The sequence below is a fragment of the Falco naumanni genome, chromosome 2 (genome assembly GCF_017639655.2).
Source record: "Falco naumanni isolate bFalNau1 chromosome 2, bFalNau1.pat, whole genome shotgun sequence".
Classification (NCBI taxonomy): Eukaryota; Metazoa; Chordata; class Aves; order Falconiformes; family Falconidae; genus Falco; species Falco naumanni.
Window position 1 is genome coordinate 65,951,940 of NC_054055.1, and position 21,888 is coordinate 65,973,827.

The window sequence follows — 21,888 nt, forward strand, 5'->3', positions numbered from 1 at the left end:
TTTAACGTGGCGTGGACCAAAAACTACTCTGGAGCATATGTTCACAAGACACTGAATTTCGCTAGTTATACCAGGGTAGACAACACTGCACCATGTCACAGCATGACAATGCAAAGCCTAATACACTCCCACATGGGAGACTTAAATGCCAGTAAGCACCACAAATGCACTAGCATTATGGAAATGACCCCTTAAGAGCTTTCAAGTCAGTCAAAGCCCTGCAAAACACAGGAAAAAAAAAATCATTTCTCACTCTGTGTTTTCTAGTGTTCACAGGATCTCTCCTGTCATGCAGTGGGTATCACTGTATCTATCTTCATGAAGTCTGCTGCTTCACTAGCAGAAAAGGTGATTTTTTGTTTGATTTACAACATGCCTTGGAAAGGAGAGGCTGGCTTTTGGGTTATGTTCTAATTATTTAGTCAGAAAAGATAACATTCATCCTATAAGGAGACCAGAGGTAAAAAGAAATCACATAAGGCTTTGTAAGTCATCGTTTTTCATCTTGAGTGTTCATAATGCCAAGTTAAAACGTCCACTAAACAGTTAATGTACCAAAACTTTCCAGTAACAATTGAACATGCATTTTGGGTAGAAGCTAGCGTGGTTTAGAAGTTGTGTATGTTTGTGGGTATAACTACCTCCATATAGAAGCCTGACACTTACAAAAGAGTATTCATAATTCTCCCTCTTCTGTTAGTCTCAAAATATTAAAATTATAGTTTAATAAATACATCATACTGAAAATAATAGAAATAGTTCATCTTTTAAATATTTTTTTTTCATTTTTCAAATAACTTCTGTACTAAACCAGGTTGGGATACACAAAAAGAATATTTTATAGTGATCTCAGTCTAGGTTTAAATCTAAGTCTTCTCCTCTCCAGATTTCAAGAAACACAATTCATATTCTCTAACTTTGGAACAGTTGTATTTACTGTACTAACTTTCTCAACTAACATGAGGTATAGGTTAGCGCACATATCCTTGACAAGGAAGGAGAGGAGAGAGGAAAGGACTTAAGTGAACTGAAAACACATTTTGCTCATGACAGTTCCTGCTTCCTTATGATCTTAAAAGACGGCCGCTTCTTTCTTGATTGGCATGAATCAACCTTTAGCTTGAGTCCCACAAGAACCCTTACAGTACTTGGCAGCAACAACAGAGGCTTTTTTCAGCTGCCATCTAAGCAATACCAGCTTGAATTTCAAACAAATTTTCTTCCTACTTGCCTGTCCATACAGGGAGATTGCACTAAACGAATGCTACGACCTCCCCAACTATGCAATGTTACATGAACGCTAGTCTTCCTGTATTTTTAAAAATGCAACAGTGAAAACAAAGGAAATTTAGATCTCATGCCTTGTACTTGACAAGGACTGTTTTGGGAAAGATGGCAGGAGGGAGGAAGAAGGAAAGGCAAGCTTGCTTACTCCTTCTCTGAAGCAACTAATCTTGATACAACCGTGTGTGACAAAACATTTATTTTGCAGCTAACAAATGGAACTAAACATAATCAAGCTAGCTACAAAAAAGGTCACAGAGAAACTCACAAGGACATCTGAACTTGCCTAAAGCGATATCACTTCCCCCTACTCCTCGGGCCATTTTAATAACAGAAATAGTTTGTGGATCTGCTTCTGAAAACACACATTCTAATGGACAAGAACAATTACCATTGGTGAAATGTACCATTGCTTAAAACAGAGTGATTACGTACCTGACAATATCCTACTGCTTTATTATGATGCCCATATGCTACCAATACGTTGTAGAGTGTATGCTGCAAACAAGGATCAGCAGTTTTGCGGAATTTTACGTTATCTGGAAATGTTCTGTTCATGTCTAGACAAAAAGGAAAAAGACCAAAATTAAGAGCCATTTCCTCCTTCACTTTCCAAATAAACCTCTTCTGAAATGCAACTGAAACTTCACTATGGCTCACTACACTGTAGTTTTGGTAGACGAATGTTAAGAAACAGCTTTACCTCTGTTTTGGCTAACAGGCCATCTGCACTCAAGGATAATCTATTTCTAGAAAGATTAATACTGTTCGTATACAGAAGTCAGTTTCAAGAAGGACTAAAGAAAGTCTCCTCAGATTGGACTCTGTCAACATCTGACTGCAAAAGTCTAAATGAAAGCAAACCAGACATTTAGTCTGACAGAAACAACACATACCAAATTTATCTAGCCAAGTGGCATGAAATGAGCTGCACCTCTAGGAAAGCATATCCTCATAACAAATCAGATTAACTTTCAACTGATTTATTCAATGAACTTCTACCACACAGTCCCAAACAGCTAAAAAACCAGTCCTGTTCCTGCAGTTAGTGAATTCCACTTGAAATCACCTTTTAAAAGTGAGTTTGTTTTTTTTTTTTAATTTCTCCACAGTGTGGCCATGAGAAAAGTTGTTTCTTCATTAGTGCGAGATCACCAAGAGAAGTAGAGTGATTTTTTGATATCCAAGTAGCAGAACACATCCCACCTGTTTCAAAATCAATCCTAAGCCAAGTAAGGACTATGCAATTACTGACATTTCAGAACATTCATTTCTGCCAGACCAAACATGAACAGTAGGACTCATCTCTCCTTACAAAAGTCCAAAAATCAGACACACAAGTTTGAGCTAGTCACCCAAACTCCCTTTAGTTGCTGGAAAGAAACAGGCAGTTAATTTTGGGCCTGCTTCACTCTATAAACAGGGAACCCAAGGCCACTAGTCCAGACTTGTGCATTTGATTTTCAGAAGTTCAAGTTGGGGAGAAAAATCCTGTTGAAAAGTAGCTTTGAAGATTTTCAAAACCTAAGACTTATTAATAAAATACAAATAGTTGTTTTGGTTATATTTAACAAAAAAAAAATATTGGGTTCAAGTTAAAAAAAAAAAAACACCAAACAGTAACAACATTACTGTTAAGTTATCACTTCTTATCAGCCTTTTCCTGCATAAAGGAAGAAGTCTGTTACTGTTACAGCTTTGACACAAAGTTGAGCTGTAAGCAACCAAAGGAAGAAAGCTACCCAAATCACGAGTAGTGAATGGAAGTTACAAGCATTAAAAAGTTATCTCACAAATGACTATTTCTTCCTTTTAAAATGAACAAATCATTTACAGAAATGGGATGGCAGGGAAATACTTCACCTCTCATGTAACTGAAAAGGAAAACACAAGGAAAAAGACATTTTTAAAAGGACTTGGGCAATAGCCAGTTATAGGATAGATAAATTTGTTTTGTTTCTTCTTAGCAGGAAGAGCAGCATAGTATTTGGATAATTAAAATTTGTTGTTTATTAAAGTATGTGCTGGATGTTACAGAAAAGTTTAATGCTGACATTTCAGTTATGGCTTTTCCCCTCAGCCACGCAGAACAAGGGTGAGGGAGGAGTACAAAGAGTCCGTCACATACAGAGGAAAGACTACTCATACTGAACTAATCTTTAATTTCACAACCCGAGAAAGGTTTGCAGTTGAGAGAATCAGTTGCAATTTGCTTTTTGATTGCAGAGTATTTTTTTTTCCACAAGGACTGGGGGAAGTCCTCCCTAATTTTATGAAGGACTTAAAACTTTTATTTATATTTAATAACAGTATTTTAGTCTAGGGGGAGGGCACACAGACAAAAACAAGATACAAGAGCCAGAAGTCTTTATCCTTAATAGAAGACATGGGGCATGGTCTCACAGGACTCCTTGTGCCAGATTATTATCTTGAGTGCACAAAGTGCGGTGGGTCTCACTCTCCATCATCCTCTTTCTGCTCCACTTGCATGCTCTCCCTCTTCCTCCATTTCTGAGGCTCCTCTGACTGCAAGGTGAGAGAAGTCAACCCACTCCCCAAGCGCACACAAACTGGTATGTTTTGCCATACTGCAAGACGCCTGCCAGAGATGACTTGAAGCAAATGGCAGGAGCAGGCAAGAGCTGTTCATTTGACTTGAGCACTTACCCCCACTTTATTACACCTGGCCTGCGGGCCGTAGTTTGAGGACCCCTGATCCAAACCATGCAGTCAGATCCTTATGCCAGCAGTCACACTGTGCAGTGCAGGCTTGGGGGACTGGCTGATAAATATCAGACCCTGGGTTTCACAACACCTACCACTCCTCACGAAACACAAGAGTGGAAACGTGGAGATTAGCTGCATGCACATGTGAGAGATCTTGCAGACACAGACATACTTTGAAATTCAATGGCCTGGCCTAAGTGTGGCTTACTGCAAGGAAACTACATCAACTTACACCCAAGCCTTTTTGTAACCAGCACGTGTAGCCTTTGTGTTAGGAAGACAGCCACATTTTACCCTGCCGACATAATTTGTCTTACTAAACTTTACTATAATAGGGCATGAATAACAAAGCGCAGTAGGAATGCATGCCCTTCTAAATGTGTACATAAACCAAGCCATGAAAATTTCCATCAAAATTTAGAGACCTGCACTCTTTAAACTCATTTTTCTGTTTAGAGTAAGAAGCCTGCTCTCTCCTACACTTCTCTTACAAAAAAAAAAAAAAAGTATGCTCAAACAGCAAAGATCATCTACAACAAGATCAGCAATAAAGCCCATCAGTCAAGAATCAGCAAGTTAAGGGGTAAAAATGGTGAAATGACAGTTTAGATTTATTTAGCCGAAATACTTCTATTGCTATTACTAATTAGATCTTTCTTTAAAGATTAAACCACTTCTTTACAGTCTACCTGCACATTTTAACCTGATTATATCCCATTAAAGACATTCCTGTACTGAGACTGAGTTCCAAATACCTGCTGCTTCTGGGCATGCAAAAGAAACAGGACACATTGGCCCTTACTCATGTTTTAAATTGAATTTGAAATAAAGTCTTTGGTAGGCCTTGTCCTCCTGCCCTTCTCCCTAGAAAAAAGAAAGCATGGTTGCTGTTCTGTTGTTTTTAAACTGTAGCATAGTCCTGGGCTATAACTTTACAGCTAGACCGTAGGACTAAAACCAGCACAACTGCCTGAAAATTTTGGAAATTGGAGACATGGGAAGTAAACAGCAGCAAGATTCCACATCTTAGTTTAGTTTACCATCAAAGCCAACTACAGTGATGGGAAAAAATCACAGGCAGAAACACCATCAGACAACTCACACCGAAACAGTCCTCAGCTAAAGCTCACTATAAAATCTGCACAACCAACAGGAACATCAAGTTTATTAAACACCAAGTTTCCATTCACCTTAAGTACTTTGCTCCTTCCATCCCTCACATGTTCACATTGTTTCTTCCTTTCTGAAGGGAAATCTAGCACTTTTTTCTCCAATAAAACCCTCCAAGCCATTTTTCTTTATCCCTTCCCTCATTTGCTCCTTGTGAGTTTTCTCTTCTGCAGTCTTAAAATTGATGCAGCAGCTCTTCCAAAACTTTATTTCCTCCATAATTCACAAATAAATCTTTATCTTCAGCTATTATGTTTCCTCCCCCACAGAAATATTTTTATTGCATGGTATAACCTGTGTGAAAAGCCACCTACTGTCATGATAAGACCCTTCACGTCGTTGTCTAGTACTGGAAGAGGAATTATTCGCAAATCCCTCTTGCAGCAATTGTACCCAAATGAATACAGTTTGATCCTTCTCCAGGCCCTTACCAAGGCTGGCTTTCAAAAGTCATCTTAGTAGGTCCCTCTGTATTCAGTCAGAGTTCTACCATTTCTAGTTCTGAGCAGGATATGGGCCTGAAGGTTTCTGACTAGACTTCAAATTTGTAGGAAAATGGAAGTTTATGCTCCAAAATGCCTTACTAAGGCATGCAGTCCCAAAAGCCCACGGTGCTGCTGCTGGTGTTGTGGGGAAAGGCAGAAGAGAAACTTGGCATAAACCAAAAAGCATTCAGATGGTTATCCAACTCTAATAAAAGTCCACAAAGCCCCAACTTTAACTACTTGGCTTTTTCAAGGGGCAGAAGATAACAACCACACTTGCCATTCTAACCAAACAACTTCAGCACTGTGCTTGTCCAGAGCACAGCCCAGCCTCTTGACTCATTAATTGAGCAATACTGCCAATACAAGCTTCTCTACAAAAGCTCTGCTGCAGCAGGTTGAGAATCTTCAGGACAAATACCAGTTACATCAAACTTCTACTTGCTTGTCCCTTCCCTATTGCCTCTTTTAAACACCCAGCAGGCCAGTCTAAGGTCTGGTTGCCCTAATACCCTGTCAACAATATTAGCCACTGATCAACGTTCACAGCGCATATGAAACTGGATTAGCAAAGATGGGCTATTTCTCCTCCTCCACTTCCCTTCTTTCAGGGATTTAAATTTAGTGCTTAGGGTTTCATGCATCAGGTGGATTTCCCCACCCCTCAGTTTGTCAAATGCCTTTTTAAACCAGTTCACACTCGTGGCCTCAGCAGCACCCTCCAGCAACAAGTGCCACAGTTCAGTGGTATGCTCTTCTCAACCTGCAGCATGGCAAATTTCGTTCAGTACCCTTTGTTCTTATGTTACAAGAAACAAGTAACAATTGCTCCCCATTCACCTTCTGCAGACCATTTATAATTCATACAGCTCTGTCAGCAGCTTTTCAACTTGAGGAAGAAGACTGCTGAGAAAACCTGCCTCATACAGACACTGTACCACATCTTTAACCATCCCGTCTGCTCTTCCAGCGTCCTACTGGAACAGAAGTAAGGAGAAACAGACCCAAAGGCAGGTTTCATGGTACAAAATAATAACTTTTCAATCACTTAGGAGATGACATAAGAGTGTTTTCTAGTTTGTCCTCTGTACCTACCCAAATAACTTCTAACCTTCCTTACTGCTTTTGACCCCATGATGAACCTGGAAAGATCTGTGCTGTTAAAGAGCTTAAGTCTAATCTAATTTACATGTTAATTCAGCACTGAAACCGCTACAGAAATGTAAGTTTTCCATGACATAACTTGTTTTCTTACATGTAAGGACATAGGATGGATAAACACGGGTAAACAGTTTTATCAGGACAACAACCTGTTTTGATTGCTTCAACCAACTTGTCATTCTTCTCTCCTTCAAGCAGCCTGTGGTAATATCCAGGGTTTTGTTCCATGTTGGTTTGGGCCCCACTCACAATCATCCAGATCAATGCACGGTGTTCATTGGGGATGCCTTTCCTGATATATCTCTTCACTGCAAAAAAAGAAATTTGGGGTTTGTTTGGTGGGTTTTTAAAAAATAAATAAATAAATGAAAAATCTAGCTGTTTTTTTTCCTTTTGGAAATTAGCAACAGAAAGTTGAGAACTCGCAGGAAAACTCTTAACTAGTGATTATTATGCTTTCTCTTCTATGCTACCATTTAGGATAAGCATTTCCTTCTCAGCTATGTAGTATATTTTAGATTCACTCCTAAGTTCTTGCCAGTCAGACTCCCCATACAGATCTCCAGATGCAGGCTTTCTTCCCTCCTCTATCCCCCCATTAAGATTTTGATTCCTTTCCTCTTCTTCCCACCTTTCCGGGTGGAGATAAGAACAGCCAAGTTTCTCCTTGATCTTTGTCCTTTTTCATTCAGACAAGCACTGACTTTTTCCTTCCATACATTACCAGTGACCTCCAACACGATAGTCCTGCCTGTTTGCTTGATTATGCTCTAGCATAAACAGCTATGTTAACCTAACTCTAGGATTTCAGCTTAGTACCTGATCACTGAAATCACAGCAGAAACTGAGGAGTATGAAGTATGTGCTACCCTTTCAATAAGCCTCTGGAAGAACTGGAGATGCAAGTGAGCAGCAGATGACTTTTCCTAGAATAACTGAAGAAGTCTTTTCAAATCTAAAGTAGCTCTTATCTCCTGCATCATATTCATCACCAGAGTGTGCTTTGGGTGTCTTTTTTTTTTAAACAGATGATTCAGTGTAAATAACTAGGATGCAAGATTGCAGGAAGAAGCATCAGGCTAATGACAGCCAAAACAGCTTTATCCAAGGAATGGTATGAAAAAATATGAATAGGGAGCCAATGCTGCTTATCGGTATATAATCCTAAATCATCATTACCCCTTCTGACCCAAAAAGCCAAGTGTTTGAGATCCTTCAGATTTTTCCAGGGTGAAGAAACTGACAAAGGAACCAGATGCTTCTTACTAAATGAATGAGGCTGTATGAATTACAGTATCAAGTTCTCCTCCCTAAATTCCGCCCACACACAAACACAAAATATTATTACCTAACCTGGTTTTATCCAATCACAAAGACTGGTAACTCAAAATAAACGCTGCCTGAATTAAAGGCCTTAAAAACAGCAGAGTGAAACAAGGTTTTACAACCACTCAGCCAGGCACCTTCTAAATACTTTCCACCTAATTGCAGCTGTCTATCCTCTAGGAACTAAAGCTGCTTTTCCCAGTGTGAGCAGAGAGATCTGTTCATCTCTAATGGGCATTTCACCCACCTAAAATCTGGTGGTTTCTCTCAAACACTCCTACCCTTAACATTTGCAATAAACACCTGTCTGCAGGGTACAGCTTTTGTTAAGCTTTTCAATGAAGATTTATACTATGGGTTACAATCTCTACTGTTTTTTTAGCTGTAAAGTAACATCAACTACGACCTTTTTAGACAGGCTGGAAATAATTTGCTTGCATGGTTGTTTAATAATCCCCGCTTCATCCTTTTTACAAGATTTTGAACTCTAATGTTCAAGAAATCCTATGGATGGACATAGCAAATGCAGAAATGAGTATGAGGAACCAGTCCCATTTAGGTCAAGAACAGACATCCGGATGAGCCTGTGAACATCTCTAGAAGCAAACTTACTGGCTAAATTGCTGGATTATCATATTCTAACCTATCATTCCAGAGGTATTTTTTTCTGGAACAACTGTCAATTCTGAAAGCATAGCCAGCATCCACATCCAACAATACACAGTAAATTCAGGAGAAGTAGGGACAAGCCTTTGACACTGGCAAAAGGGGAAAGCAGCCCTGCAGCACAGCACACACTCATTCCTCAGCGTCATCATTCTCATGGTAATAGACAGCCAGAGGCTTGTATCCTCCCCAGTGACTACCTACCCAGCTCCCCCACCCCCCCAGGAATGGAAAATCTCTTTACATGGTGCTTTTCTTCCTCACACAATTATCATACTTGCCAGGATCTGCAAACTGGCACACAAAAGCAGCAAAGCAGTTTTGAAAATAAGGACAGCTGCAATTTAGTATGTTTTATATGTATGTATATGTCATATTCTATACATAAAATTGTATTGTTTTATACAAATATTTTGTTGTCTTTAGGCCCTCTTCCACATTAGTCTCAGGAACTAAAAAGCCCCCAGCAACAGTTCACACCCCAGAATATCCTCAGACTGTAACATTTAAGAAGCTTTCACAGATTAATTGTGCATGTGTCTTCAATCACTCATCAAACTCCAATTGTAAACAAGGGGCTTGATCTCAAAAGTAGCACCGCTGAATACCACCAACCTGTGAGTATCCCCATGCAGAATCACTCCCAGGACTGTCACATTTACACAATGCGGTCCAAGCTTTAAAACATGTAGTAAAGAAATACCTTTACATGAAATTTTTGCCTCTGATCATTAACAAAATAACAAACATCAATATTTAAGCAAACAAAAGCAGTCTTGTAATCCATTACTTCTGACACCCAGTGCCAGTATCTGCAAGTTTAGAGTCACATTTTACCAATATGTTTTTTGTATCACAGGAAAAAGCAGTTACATGATAGGGTAGATAAAACCCAAAGTAAATTCAAGAGAAAACCAGGCAGAAAATAACATTTTCCAATACTGTGCATTACTTATAGTAACAAGACTTAAAAATAAGTAAATCACTTTAAAACTGCTGTCCTTGTTTAATGGTAGAATACAAAAATTTTGGAGGTTTTTGCTTCTAGATAAAGTTGTATTTACCTTTTCCCCATTAACATTGTCTCACTCTACACCACAGACTAAGCTGATGTAGGAAAACACCATTTAAAAACAAAAATTACCTTGTCTAAAATATTAGAAGGGTGTGATTTCGAGAAATTTGCACTGTTCAGTTACTAACAATTACTGTCGAACGCTGAGGAAACCAACTTGGACCCTACAGGCAAACTTCTACAGAAGAGTTGAAAAGAGCATACAACAAGGAATTGAAAGTTTTATTTTATGAATACATCACAGAAGAAACAAAGCAGATCTGTTCTGTAAATGTTCAAGTTACAGTAAAACATGAAAACTGACTTTCTAAGATGCTCCTTCCTTCCTTCCTCCAACCCCTGGGCTGGAACAGAAGTGTTCCTGTTATAACCACTGTTTAGTATCATTACTTTCACCTTTCACTGTATTTTATCAGCCTCAAAGACTAAAAAGCATCTTCTGCCACTGGTCAGTTTTAGCTAATGTACTTACAGCCAAATTCTTTTGTGTAGCACACTTTTGGTCAAAAAGCTACTTTGGGCAATTATGTCAGTCAGTTTGTTGCCCACCTGTAAACAAGCCAGAGCATAAAGCTCTTTAGGTCACCATAAAGATAGCAGCTGAATGGAGAAAAGCAAAAAATTACGAGGATCTCAATAGTGCAAGACAGAAAGAAGAGGTAAGTGACTGAAAACTGGAAATTCACATGTGCAGAGGAAACAGTGAAGATAACAAGGGTAGAGGTGGAAAAAAAGTACCAGAAAATAACAAAAAGTAAGAGACTGGAAAACAAGTAAAAGGAATTGTCAGACAAAATTCTCATCACCCGCACTGCCAGAAGGCTGTAATCCAGAACAACAGGATATACTGCTTAATTACTGCTGTTAAAAGTACAGTCTAATTATTTTTCTTTACAGTAGGACAGAATTATATACATACATGCCACCCTGGATGTGAGGCAAACACAGAGCATGTGAACACGCCCTATTTCCAAACTGGAAAATTAACACAAATCATCACATCTTCCTGTTCACCCTGACAGGAATTATGAGCTGCCCTATGTGTAAAGACAAATGGGTGTGGAGCTACTGAGATATCACACTTAGGATGCCTCTCCCGCATCTACTCACAGCGGGACCCGTTTTGAAAAGGCCCCAGCAAAACTCAAAATAAGGATATGGATTTGCAGATCCAGCTATTGTGTTCAGAGGCAGAGGGAAGCGGTAAATAAAGTATTCTTAGTTCTAGCTTATGGCCAGCTTGCAGAGGGGAAGTTAATCAGAACCAGCAGCTCCTGCACAAAGCTTCAGAGCAATGAAGTGAGGTCCTAGAAAGGAGGGAAATTCAGTGCCTCACCAGGCAAACTTTCTGCTCTCTGCCTGTCCGCAAGGAAATTGCTGCGGGATCATCTTGCAGGGTAAAGCACACACCTAAACAACTGCTTCTATAATTCTGAGTGCATAGCCACAGACTTCAATCTCAACACTGATATAAGGAGGGAAGTATTTAAAAATCAGTAATTGTACAAGTTAATCTGTTGCTCTTCATCTTCTGAGATATCAGTGGAGGATAATGCCGGAGGCTAATTGTAACAACTTTGATATTACACTTAGACTACATTTCCTCAACTTTATTCCAGTCACTCTCCTTAAAATTACATGATTTAGCTGCAGACTTGACAGTCCTGGGTTAAAGGTTGGACTTGATGATCTTCAAGGTCTTTTCCAACCTAAACAATTCTATGATTCTGTAATTCTACTCTACGATATATACATGAGAAGCCATAGTCTACAAATCCAAGCATCTTTAGCAAAAGTTAGCAACATCAAAGATTATGCACCAGCCCACAAGGGCTTGCTACGATCAAAAGCCATTTCCTGTGTCCAGTGGACTTACGGTATCCCATTTTTCACAAACAGTAGCCTATTAGAGACAATTGAAACCACATTAAAGGTTGCGGTCATTATGTAGCTAGTGGGGCTGCATGAGCATTGGTACTGAAGCCTGGTGGACAAGTCGAGAGATTTGGTCAAAGTTTTGGCTCCAAAATAAGACCAGAGGCGTTCACACTGTTTGTATCACAGTAGCATTCTGTGTGTACAATGCTGGAACAGGGAACACAAGGGAAGGGAAATGTAACGACCTCATAGAAATTGCTAAAAGCTGCCACTCTCACACACAGTTCACACATTTTTTAAGAGGAGGAGGAGATGAATCAAAACCTGAAATTATTTTTCCACAACAACTAGAAGACTAAGTTCTGCAGAATCTCAGAATCCTCACTAAGTCAAAACACCACACAGTTAACGCTATATTCAAACTTGATACCCTAAACAAAAGCTTCTTTACATTTGGAAGAAAAAGAAGAGAGCAGAAGTAGCTAGTTTCTGGTTAGCAGCATATGGTCTAGCAGCTATAACTCAGACCTATATTTTCCTGGATTCCTCAGACTTAAAATGGACATCCATACACTATATGCATTGTTACACTTGAAATATCTTGCTAGTTACCATGCCATTCTTGGTGCCAAGAAAAAACCCCAAAGACCCCAAAACAACAAAATCACCAGAATCAGCAGTCAAAGTCTGCACCTGAAGCACAGCTCTAAGCATTCAGCTTTGTTAATCAGTGCCTGATTAACTCGCTCTTAGTTTTACTCACTATTTAACATACCTACAGAGAACTCTCCCCAACTCCAAAAGGCTCCCAAAGAGAAAGCAAACTGAACAGCATCATTAAGAGCAAAGAGGAGAATTTAGATGCTTACATGAAAAAATAATCCAGAGAAAGAGTGTAGGAGAAAAAAAAAGACAAAAAACCCACGTTTGAATTTCACAGGATTCCTTGCTGCCTTCTGACTCCCTCCATCGATTTCTTCCTGTCTCTCTTGCAAGATAAAAATATCACTAGAGGTTTTCTTGCTTTTCGAAGAGGCCATTAACAGTTCCATCAGCATTTTATCCAATGTTGCATTAGCTCCTGCATTAATTTTATTTTCTTCACTTCGTAAGGCATTTAGCATCAGTTCTTAGTACACACCTTTTTAGCTATAAGGTGAACGTGATTTTACAAAAAGAGGATAAGGAGAGCTACAAAATCTCAGCAATCTACAAAACTATCGAAGAGTCAGCAGCTCTGAGCCCTAACATCCTGATCCCTAGGGTTCAAAACACTGTCTCCTACATTATCTCATGTCTTTTTAAAGACAGCACAGAGCAGAATACAGTACAAAAAACAGCTGTAAAAGGGCATCTTCAAGTGCCAGTGGCCATAACCTCTGGGTTACAGATGTAATGTTATAGCGGATGCCAAAGAAGGTTTTATTCCTTTGTAAACTTTTAATCAAATCAACAATCCCCCTAACAGCATATTTACTTTTGTATTACTACTGTTTATACTAGTTTTTAATTTGAAGACAAAAATAGTATTTAACATTCAAAACCACAAACCAGTTTAATATGATTTAGATTTTTTCCAACATAATACACTTTCACCCATAAACAGACATACGGCTCACCTTTTAAACTCTTCCGTATACTGTTATTCCCCTTTAGGAGCTTGGACCATTTTATTGCTCTTCTAGTGAGTACCACTAGATATCTGGAAAAGAATGCTTCATAGGATGCATAATCGAAGTCTTCTGGCCTTTCAAACCCATATGGATCAACCCTACAAAATAAAAAAATTCTTGTACAAATGTTCCTACAGCTGAAAAAAATACACATGCAAGTATGCTTTAAATAACTTCCAGTTGCTATTTCTAAAAGTGGCTCAAAACTCCCTTCCCCCAACAAAAAAAAAAAGCCAGGGAAAGTTTAGATTGAATATTAGGAAAAATTTCTTCACTGAAAGGGTGTCAACCATGGAACAGGCTGCCCAGGGAGGCAGTGGAATCACCATCCCTCAAAGTGTTCAAAAATACATAGCTGTGGTCCTTAGAGGCATGGTTTTGTGGTGGACTTGGCAATCTTGAGTTAATGTTTGGACTTGATGATCTTAAGAGTCTTTTCCAACCTAAATGATTCTACGATTTACGCAAATATTTACACTCCATTTAGTACATCAAATGTTACATTCAGTATATCAAAGCTGTTTAAGTAAATGGATTTAAGCATGCACTGTTCAGTCAGTTTTACAGATTTCAGTACTTTTAAAAGTTGGGAGTTTTTAGAGCAAAGGATCAGTTGTGTGCAAAACTGACCCAAATTATGACTACACAGAATTCTGGGGGGTATGTTTCTCCATAATACAGACAAGTAGTTGAAAAGTAGGAAGGTATAGCACAACAGCTCAAATATGGCCTGAACTTGCTTTCTAAAAATGAAAAGTACAAGTGTAACAAGTTACAAAGATTCTTTTTGAAGGGGGTAACTTCTGAAACTATCTTCACGAAAGTGTATGGCTTGGAAGGAAACACAAATCCTTATGTCAATCTACCTTCTTCATATATAGTATCAAAAATTCTTATTTTAATATCTTTGATGATTTTTCAGTGTTACAGCACATCATCTCAGGCAGCACACCACTAATGGAGTTTCAGAACTGCAAATCTGACTCCGTTTTAGCTTGATCAAGTCACCTTGCTAAACTGGATTCATGGCAACTTCCTAGGATGCTTTATAGCTGCCAGTTATCACCTGGGTACAGAACACTCAACGGCTTCACAGAAGTTAAACAGGCAGCAGGGTCTGTCCACGCAGAAGAGTTTGCAAGACAGACATCGAGGCTTATCTTCCAAAGCCACTGCCCACTTCATTCAGGGAGAAGGAATTTGCCCACGGAGTGGCACCACACAGCCTTGGGTAAACTCTGGCTCATGGGATCGTCATGGGTAGTACAGCATGAATCAGAAGCGGAACAATTAAATACTCAGACCTCAAATTGTTGAATTGTTGCTACCTGATCGGCAGTTAGAAGACTCACCTTTGTATATTCTCCCACTCCTCAGATTTGACACAAAAGCCACGGGCGTAACAAATACCGACACCCCACATCCCACACCCCCCGACAGAGGTTCCTCTGAAGACAGAGACCTAACACCTCCACCAACACACATCTCATGGCTGCGGCTACCCAGCCAGCACGTACAGAATAATTCCGTGCTCCACGCCATTCCTGAGGTAAAAAGGGGAAAACCCAGAGTCAGGAAGCACGGCTGTAAGGAGGTTACCTTCCCTGACCTGCCTCCAGGCAGCGGTTATCGCCCATTACTCCTCGGTGCCTGCCCTTATGGCAACAGCCACAGCGTGTGCCGGGTTGTGCCGGGGAGACCCGGCGCTCCCCCCCGGAGAGGGGACTGTCCCCCCTGAGAGGGGGCTGTCCCCGGGCTCCCCCCGCTGCCCCTCGGCCGTTTCCCGCCGCCCTCCGGCCGTTACCTGCGGCCGCCCCTCACGCCCCGGGCGCTCAGGCAGGAATGCCTCGCTCCCCCCGGATCCACCGGCTCCAAATTCACCCTCCACCACGGCTCCTCCCTGCCCCAGCCCTTCATGGTTCTCGGCGAAGCAGGGGAAAAGCCTATTTTAAGGGACTACCAAAAAACCCCAACCCAACTCCCTGCAAGGGGCTGAGAGTCACCGCTCCTGCTCCCGGCTCCCCTCACTCAGATTCGCAGGGAAGTTGTACGAGCGGTATTTTCAAGCGTGCCCCGCCGCCCCGGGAGAGCCCAGGTGGGAGCGGGCAGGCGGCCGCAGCCGGTGCCGGCAGGGGGGCGGCCACGCCGGACACTCCGGGGGCCGCTGCCAGGCACCCGCCCCAGAGCCACACGGGCCCGGCGCCGGCGAAGCGAAGCGGCGCCGCCCGGCAGCCCTTACCTGTACGCCCAGTCCCGCCCGTCCTCTCGCCGCTCCATCGGCCGCCCGCGCCCGGCCTCCCCCGGCGGGGAGCGCGGCGCCTCGGCCGCGGGTGCGCTCTCCTCAGGCCGCGCAGCGCGGCAGCCGAGGCCCCATGCGGAGCGGCTCCCAAGTTCAACTCTCCTGCCGCCCTCCGAGGGGCGGGGGCGGCCGCCGGGTCCCGCCTCCCGTGCCAGGGGCCGGGCGGCGGGCAGGGCAGCTCGGGGCCGGCGGGGCCGGGCAGCGCGGGGCCCCCTCAGCCGCGGCGCCCAGCTGCGGGGGGGCCCGGCACCGCGGCAGCGAAGAGATGTTGACCCGATTCTGACACTGGCTTAGATTTGTGTCTTTCACGTTTCTGTCCCATCTTGGAAAAACATCAAGTATTTTAGCTCGGGGGAAACGTCCCGCTAGCACAGGGTGAGAGTGGCTCCAGGTACGGCCCTTCCACCCAAAGGAATTTCCCCACAACCAGCGGGAAGAGGCTGTTGTGCTGGTATTTAAGTTCACTTGGCTCATTCGGGCTTTTTCCCCCCCAAACCCTCACACTCTTCCATTTAATTTCCCCAAATAATTTATAAAAGTCAATGCTTCGTCACACTGAAATGATCCCAAGTTTAGCTCCTGCTGACTTAGTTTCCACCATAAACAGTCCTTTAAATACGATTTCAATAATACATGGCAGGTTGTCAAAGCTGTGGAGTAATAATATCCAAAATTATACCCAAAAAGGCTTCCCCGTTTCCGGAACCCGCCTCTAACATTAGCACACCGCTCTTCGGCTCTGGAGGTGTCAAACCAACTTCAGAACCCACACAGGCTCTGCCCTGCTGACTGCCAGCACCAAAATTCGTAACACGCAGCTTGACAGAAAGGAGAGTGCAAAATTATATTCCTGCTTGTCCTTTCCGAATCAAGTTCTGACTTTGCACCCAGCGAAGCACTTGGAAAATTACAGCTACTGCCGGAGAAACATTATCTCGTTCGTTCAGCCAGCAAGTAAGAGTTGCTGAAGACAACAGATGGGATTTCACAAGGGAGATCAACAGTTGTTCCCTCCCAGCACACTCCTCGGGAAAGCTACCTCCTCTCTGCAGGATCAAAGGCAATCACCCACACAGAAATGTGGAAGTAGTTCGGCTGCAACGCCAGGGAAAAATTAGAGATTTGTACTTGGTTTAACTGCCGTCACAGAGCTGTAAACGTCCATGATTGTTCAGCAAAATGTAATTTTTTGGGGGTGGGAAAATTCTGTGCTTCAGCAGGCATAGGGCTTCTCCTGAAGGAGGGTGGTCCTGCTCAAATTACTGTGCGGCGTCACGAACATGCTTGGGTACAGGCAGGACTGGAACCTGATTACAAACTCGCCCGGGGAGAGCAGCCTGTACCTGTGCCAAGCCTGTGCTTTGACATCCTGCCAGCGTTGCCTTGGTGGAGCGTAGGCAGAGGCACGTTCTGCAAACAGCTCTGTCCCAGTGACTTGGTCAAAGTTGCATAGAAAAATCCTTGGCAGAGCTATGAATAGGAGGTGATGCTGTCCCACGGATGAGAAGAAGGAAGCCTCAGTTACACAGAATACCCCCTTCTCCCTCAAATCCTGAAGCTGCAGGATTGTTTGGTAACAGGGTTATACTTCATCTCACAAGGCTGTGATGTGTGTGAACACTCTTTGATGCGTGTTCCTTTTAAAACGTATCTGTCAAAAGTTCCCTGCAAACAGCAGATTGTTTCTGTGATTAATTAAGGGTACATCTGCAGTGTATCAAGAGTAGCCTCGTGTACACCACAGTGCATTTTTACTGTCAGCAAGCCTTAAATGTCATATGCAGTTTCTGTTGCTCTAACACAAGCATAACAACTGTGTGGTTCACTCAGATTTATGCCTTCTTCACACTAAATCCGCTATTAAGAAACTCCATGTAATTCGTGTTAAGGAAGCTACTTAGAATGTTAATCAATTAATAGAAATAATTCCTACATTTCAGTGCAATAATTGGATCCCCACTCTGTGGCTGGTAGTATGGACCAGCCTGCTGTCTGGCGATAGACAATACCTTGGTTGTCCTTCACAGGGTATCAGTGCTGCTCTCTTCTGGGCAGATTGTTCGTGCAGCTTTTCAAGGCATGCGAAGAAACCAATGCATAACCTCCCAAATCCAAATCTGAAAACTGCACGTGCTGAGCGTTGCGACCAGCAGAAAAGGTTACTATTTACTTTTGATCCTTTACTTCTGAAGGAGTTGGTGGCAGTGGCAGAGTGCCGGAGGGCAGGCTTAGGTGATGTTCAGACCAAGGAAGCTCACAGCCTTCCTACCTACCGCGTGGCACAAAGGAAATGTACCTTATGTAACTTTTTTCCCACCTTTTGCATCTGAACCTTATCCCTGAAGTTTTTTCATTATAGTGAACTTGTTTGGTAGAAGTTCCCATCCTGCTGCTGCCAGAGTAAGTCCTTAAAATAGTCACTTCCCTTTAAGGGTAGGCATTTAGATGTGTTCCCTGCAAAGGCAGATGAAGACAGCAGACAAGTGTTTCACAGGCTGAGGCATTCAAAGCTTCGCTTGTATTATACCCTGTATTTTAGGGAGCAAGGCTTCCCTACTTGTGTTTGCAGAACACTTGTTGTTAAATAACAATACCTGCAAAAATTTCAGTCTTATCAGGAATTAGTCTGGGCTGGCTTTCCCAAAGCTGTGAAATGTGTGCTACACCATGCATGTTTGATGTACAGGCAGTGCTGAAACATGGTCTAGCTCCTCACATACCACCCCAAGGCTGTTGTTAATTTTAGGCCAGAACCGGGGAAGGAACATCAGGAGAAAGCCTTTGATAATATTTGTGCCTGAAAGTATTTCCTTGGCTGCCTGTGGGGGCCATAAGGATTCTTATCCATCCGAGAAAGGAAGAAATATCTATATTAATTTGTGTATCATAAACGTGTCATTTTTCTTGCCTGAGATTCTTTTCACTGGCTGCAAGGAGGTCAAAGAAAATAAATTGTTAGGGGGAAACAAAGTGCAATAGGACCAAGAAAGGGATAAAATGTGTTTTGATGTAGTGTGCTTACTGTTTTAAGACAGCATGGTGAGTCTGTTCATTAAGAAAAACCAGTGAGAAACACCATTCTCAGCAAAGCTAGCAGCTTTGCTTTTCCAGATCCAGACAGCAAGTATTAAAAACCCCTAACTGCTCACGAAACAGTTTATAGCCCCTGCTTAGAAAATGTGAATGCAGCAGCATTGGAAGAGAGAAAAAGATATTTTTTACTAGTGACTGTATGTTGTAGTATCCCAAGTAAGTGATACAGTTCCCACAGGCTTCTCTAGCTTGTGTGGTTTGTTCATACAGCCACTCATTTTTGTGTCTGTACTTAGTAAACCACGCCACGCAAGCGTACCCTGCTTTCGTGGAGCTTTACTCTCCATCCGTTTGGCTTGAGCTATTTTCCCATGACCTAAAAAGAATCTGCTACTCCATACTTCGGGAAAACAGTTTAGATTCAGCAGATTTGTCAGTATAGAAATATCCATAAGAAGTAAACATATGTGTGTATGTATATATTTAATCACTGTAAGTCTATATTCTAACCTAGGCACAGTGTGCTCCAGGACTAGACAACTCATTCAGGTAGCGAGGTTAAGGAATGCCACCATCATATCCAGACACCTTTGCTTCCTGTTACAACTAGCTGCCTACCAAGCTTAGTCAACCTTCATCTAGGTATAGATTGAGGGTCCGGACACGTAATAAAATGCTGAACTTCCTCCATATTTTTGTCCCAGAAAATTGCATCATGCTTACATAATTGTAGTCTGCAGGCCTGATTAAACCTGTTCATGTGAATTGTTCCAACAGCAGTCACTGAACTGAAGAACAGACTGCATAGCAAGGACAGAAATGTATTTTTAAAAGTTAATTTTCTCCCCTAAAGGCATCACAGCTTCATGTCTGTGAAGGTTACTAGCTGGTAGGACAAGTTACAAATCCACATGTTGTCTGGGAAGTGCCAGTATTTTGATTATTCTCAGTATGACTGTGGCCCCAGGAGTCAAAGCATACTGATATGAGCAACTATAAAAAGGAGCTCTAAAGCTTGCTGCATACCACCACAGCCGCCTGGAGAATCAACATTACCCATGGAAATCTCTGCAGAAAGGTTTTTGTGCTCAGCTGCCATCCTCCAGCTGCGACAGAAAAGAAGACTCAAGGCTGTAAGTGACAATGCTGGAAACAGCACAGAAAGAAAAATGATATAGTAGTGTAATAGTAGCCCTTGGTGTGAAAACACAGCAAAATTATATGTCAAAAATGATATGGAAAAACTACTCGGACATTATTAGCAGGAAGGGTTCCTAAAACAGGGACATGTATGTCCTTAGGAAAGGTCAGTAACTATCACAGGCCAGTAACCCAGTGGTGTGGAACTGAGTAAACCAAAAGAGAGGTTCATAGAGGCTAAGTACTGGATGAATCCAGCTTAGGTCAGGCTGCAACTCTAAAATGTTTTTGTTATTTCAACTGACAAAATGAAGTATTTTCTAGATGGCTTTGTTCTGTTTGGTTTGTTTTTCCTTATCTGCTTGAATGATCATGAGGTGTATGCTGAAAGCACTTTCAATTCATGCTGATGATATCTACGTTCCTGGCTGCATGAGTATAAGGCTTGTAACTGAACTTCGAAATTTTGCAGGGGGGAGATGACAGACAAGATTGGATTTCTTACTTCTCCCACCCTCTTTTTCTTTCTAGCCCTTATTTGTGAAGTTATCACACCTAGCAAATCCAGACACTCCAAGGCCTACTGATTAGGGATGGGCTTTAACCCGGATGTTGTCTGGCTGTCTACTATGATTTTACATTTGGTTCTAGTTGGGAAATGTGAAGGCAAACCTCCTGCCCTTCAATTGCCTCTGCTTTAGGACTTCTGCAAGGACTCCCATTTCAATTGTCTCGAGCAGTATCCTATTCCATAAGGTGTAGGCAGAGTTACCGTCACAGGTATTTAAATACAATCATTGCATATAAATATGTAGTGTTAGTTGGGAAGGACATTATCTATTTTACTTAATCGTCTCTGTGAAGTTAAGGATTTCTCTAAAAACCATGCATTAAGGAAAAAAACCCTTAAAGTAATGACACCATTTGGTGTAAAAAGAACATATAGCTACCCATTCAGGAAAAGACATCCATTTCTCACATGGAATAAGGCAGGAGTTTTCCAGGAAACAGATAATCTTAAGTTTCTGTAATTAAATACTATTTCATAATGCATAGGTACAAGGGAACAGAGTTTAGGTCAGATCAGCAAATCCCCTTTCTGTAAGTCCCAGCTTTGGAGCACTAAACTCTGCAAAGGTAACATGCTCCCAAGGAAGCTGTTCTTCACTGTAGCTTTCTGTATGTTTATTCCCTACACATTTTTCAAACTCATAGGCTGAAAGAAAAATTAGTTTTGCGAAACCCCAAACTTAGGTTTGATAGCTAAAGCAGCTGAAGCTTCATTGAACTGGAAGGTTATAACAACAACCATGTGTACAGATATGCTGCAGTATTTACATGTGATCAAAATATCAGCTGAAGTATCATGTTTTTAAATTCCTTTGAAGGTTAAGAAACTTTGATTGCAACAGCTAGGATCGAATTATGCCTTTTCTCTGGCTTACTTGGTCAGGTTGCAGATTGTATCACCGGACTAACACTGGAGGAAAAATTCAGTTCTCATTTTGTTTTCTTTTGGAGATAAATGTCCTCAAAATAGTAATGTTGTCACTACCTGATACATTATCAAAATTATGTAATTTAAATTTCCTTTTTTTTATTTCAGGTATTGCTGACACTGTTTTTCCCTGTCTTAAAGCAATCAAATTGAGGAGAGATGTGTAGGACTGAAAACTGTCAGGAACATTTTGTTATTTCCGTGGTTTGCTGTGTAAGTGGTTACAAAAATAATATATTCTTAGCCAGCTGTTTGATTCCTTTTCCCATTGGAAGTGTAGCTCACATGTCAAAAATATACCAGTTTTTTTTTCAACAGGGAAATTTTATTTTAGCTATGTGTGAACTTCTGAAAATGATAGAACTTAATTTGCCATTATTATCCAGTGAGCCATAGCAATCATCGCATATGACAGTGCTGCACATTTGTATTGCTTCTGCAACAGGTACCTTCTGTTTCTGTACTTTTGTATT

The 21,888-nt window shown here is 41.5% G+C and overlaps 1 protein-coding gene across 1 annotated transcript in view; it reads right to left on the bottom strand.

The window, feature by feature from the left end:
- Positions 1–15,865, bottom strand: part of GRTP1 (growth hormone regulated TBC protein 1) — a 36,448-nt gene extending 20,583 nt beyond the window's left edge. The window contains exons 1-4 of the mRNA XM_040584585.1: positions 15,685–15,865; positions 13,392–13,543; positions 6,977–7,135; positions 1,720–1,844 (exon numbers count right to left, since the gene is read on the bottom strand). Coding sequence (XP_040440519.1) covers positions 1,720–1,844; positions 6,977–7,135; positions 13,392–13,543; positions 15,685–15,722 — 474 coding nt within the window. The 5' untranslated portion in view covers positions 15,723–15,865. The remainder of the gene's footprint in view (positions 1–1,719; positions 1,845–6,976; positions 7,136–13,391; positions 13,544–15,684) is intronic.
- Between the last annotated feature and the right edge of the window lie 6,023 nt (positions 15,866–21,888).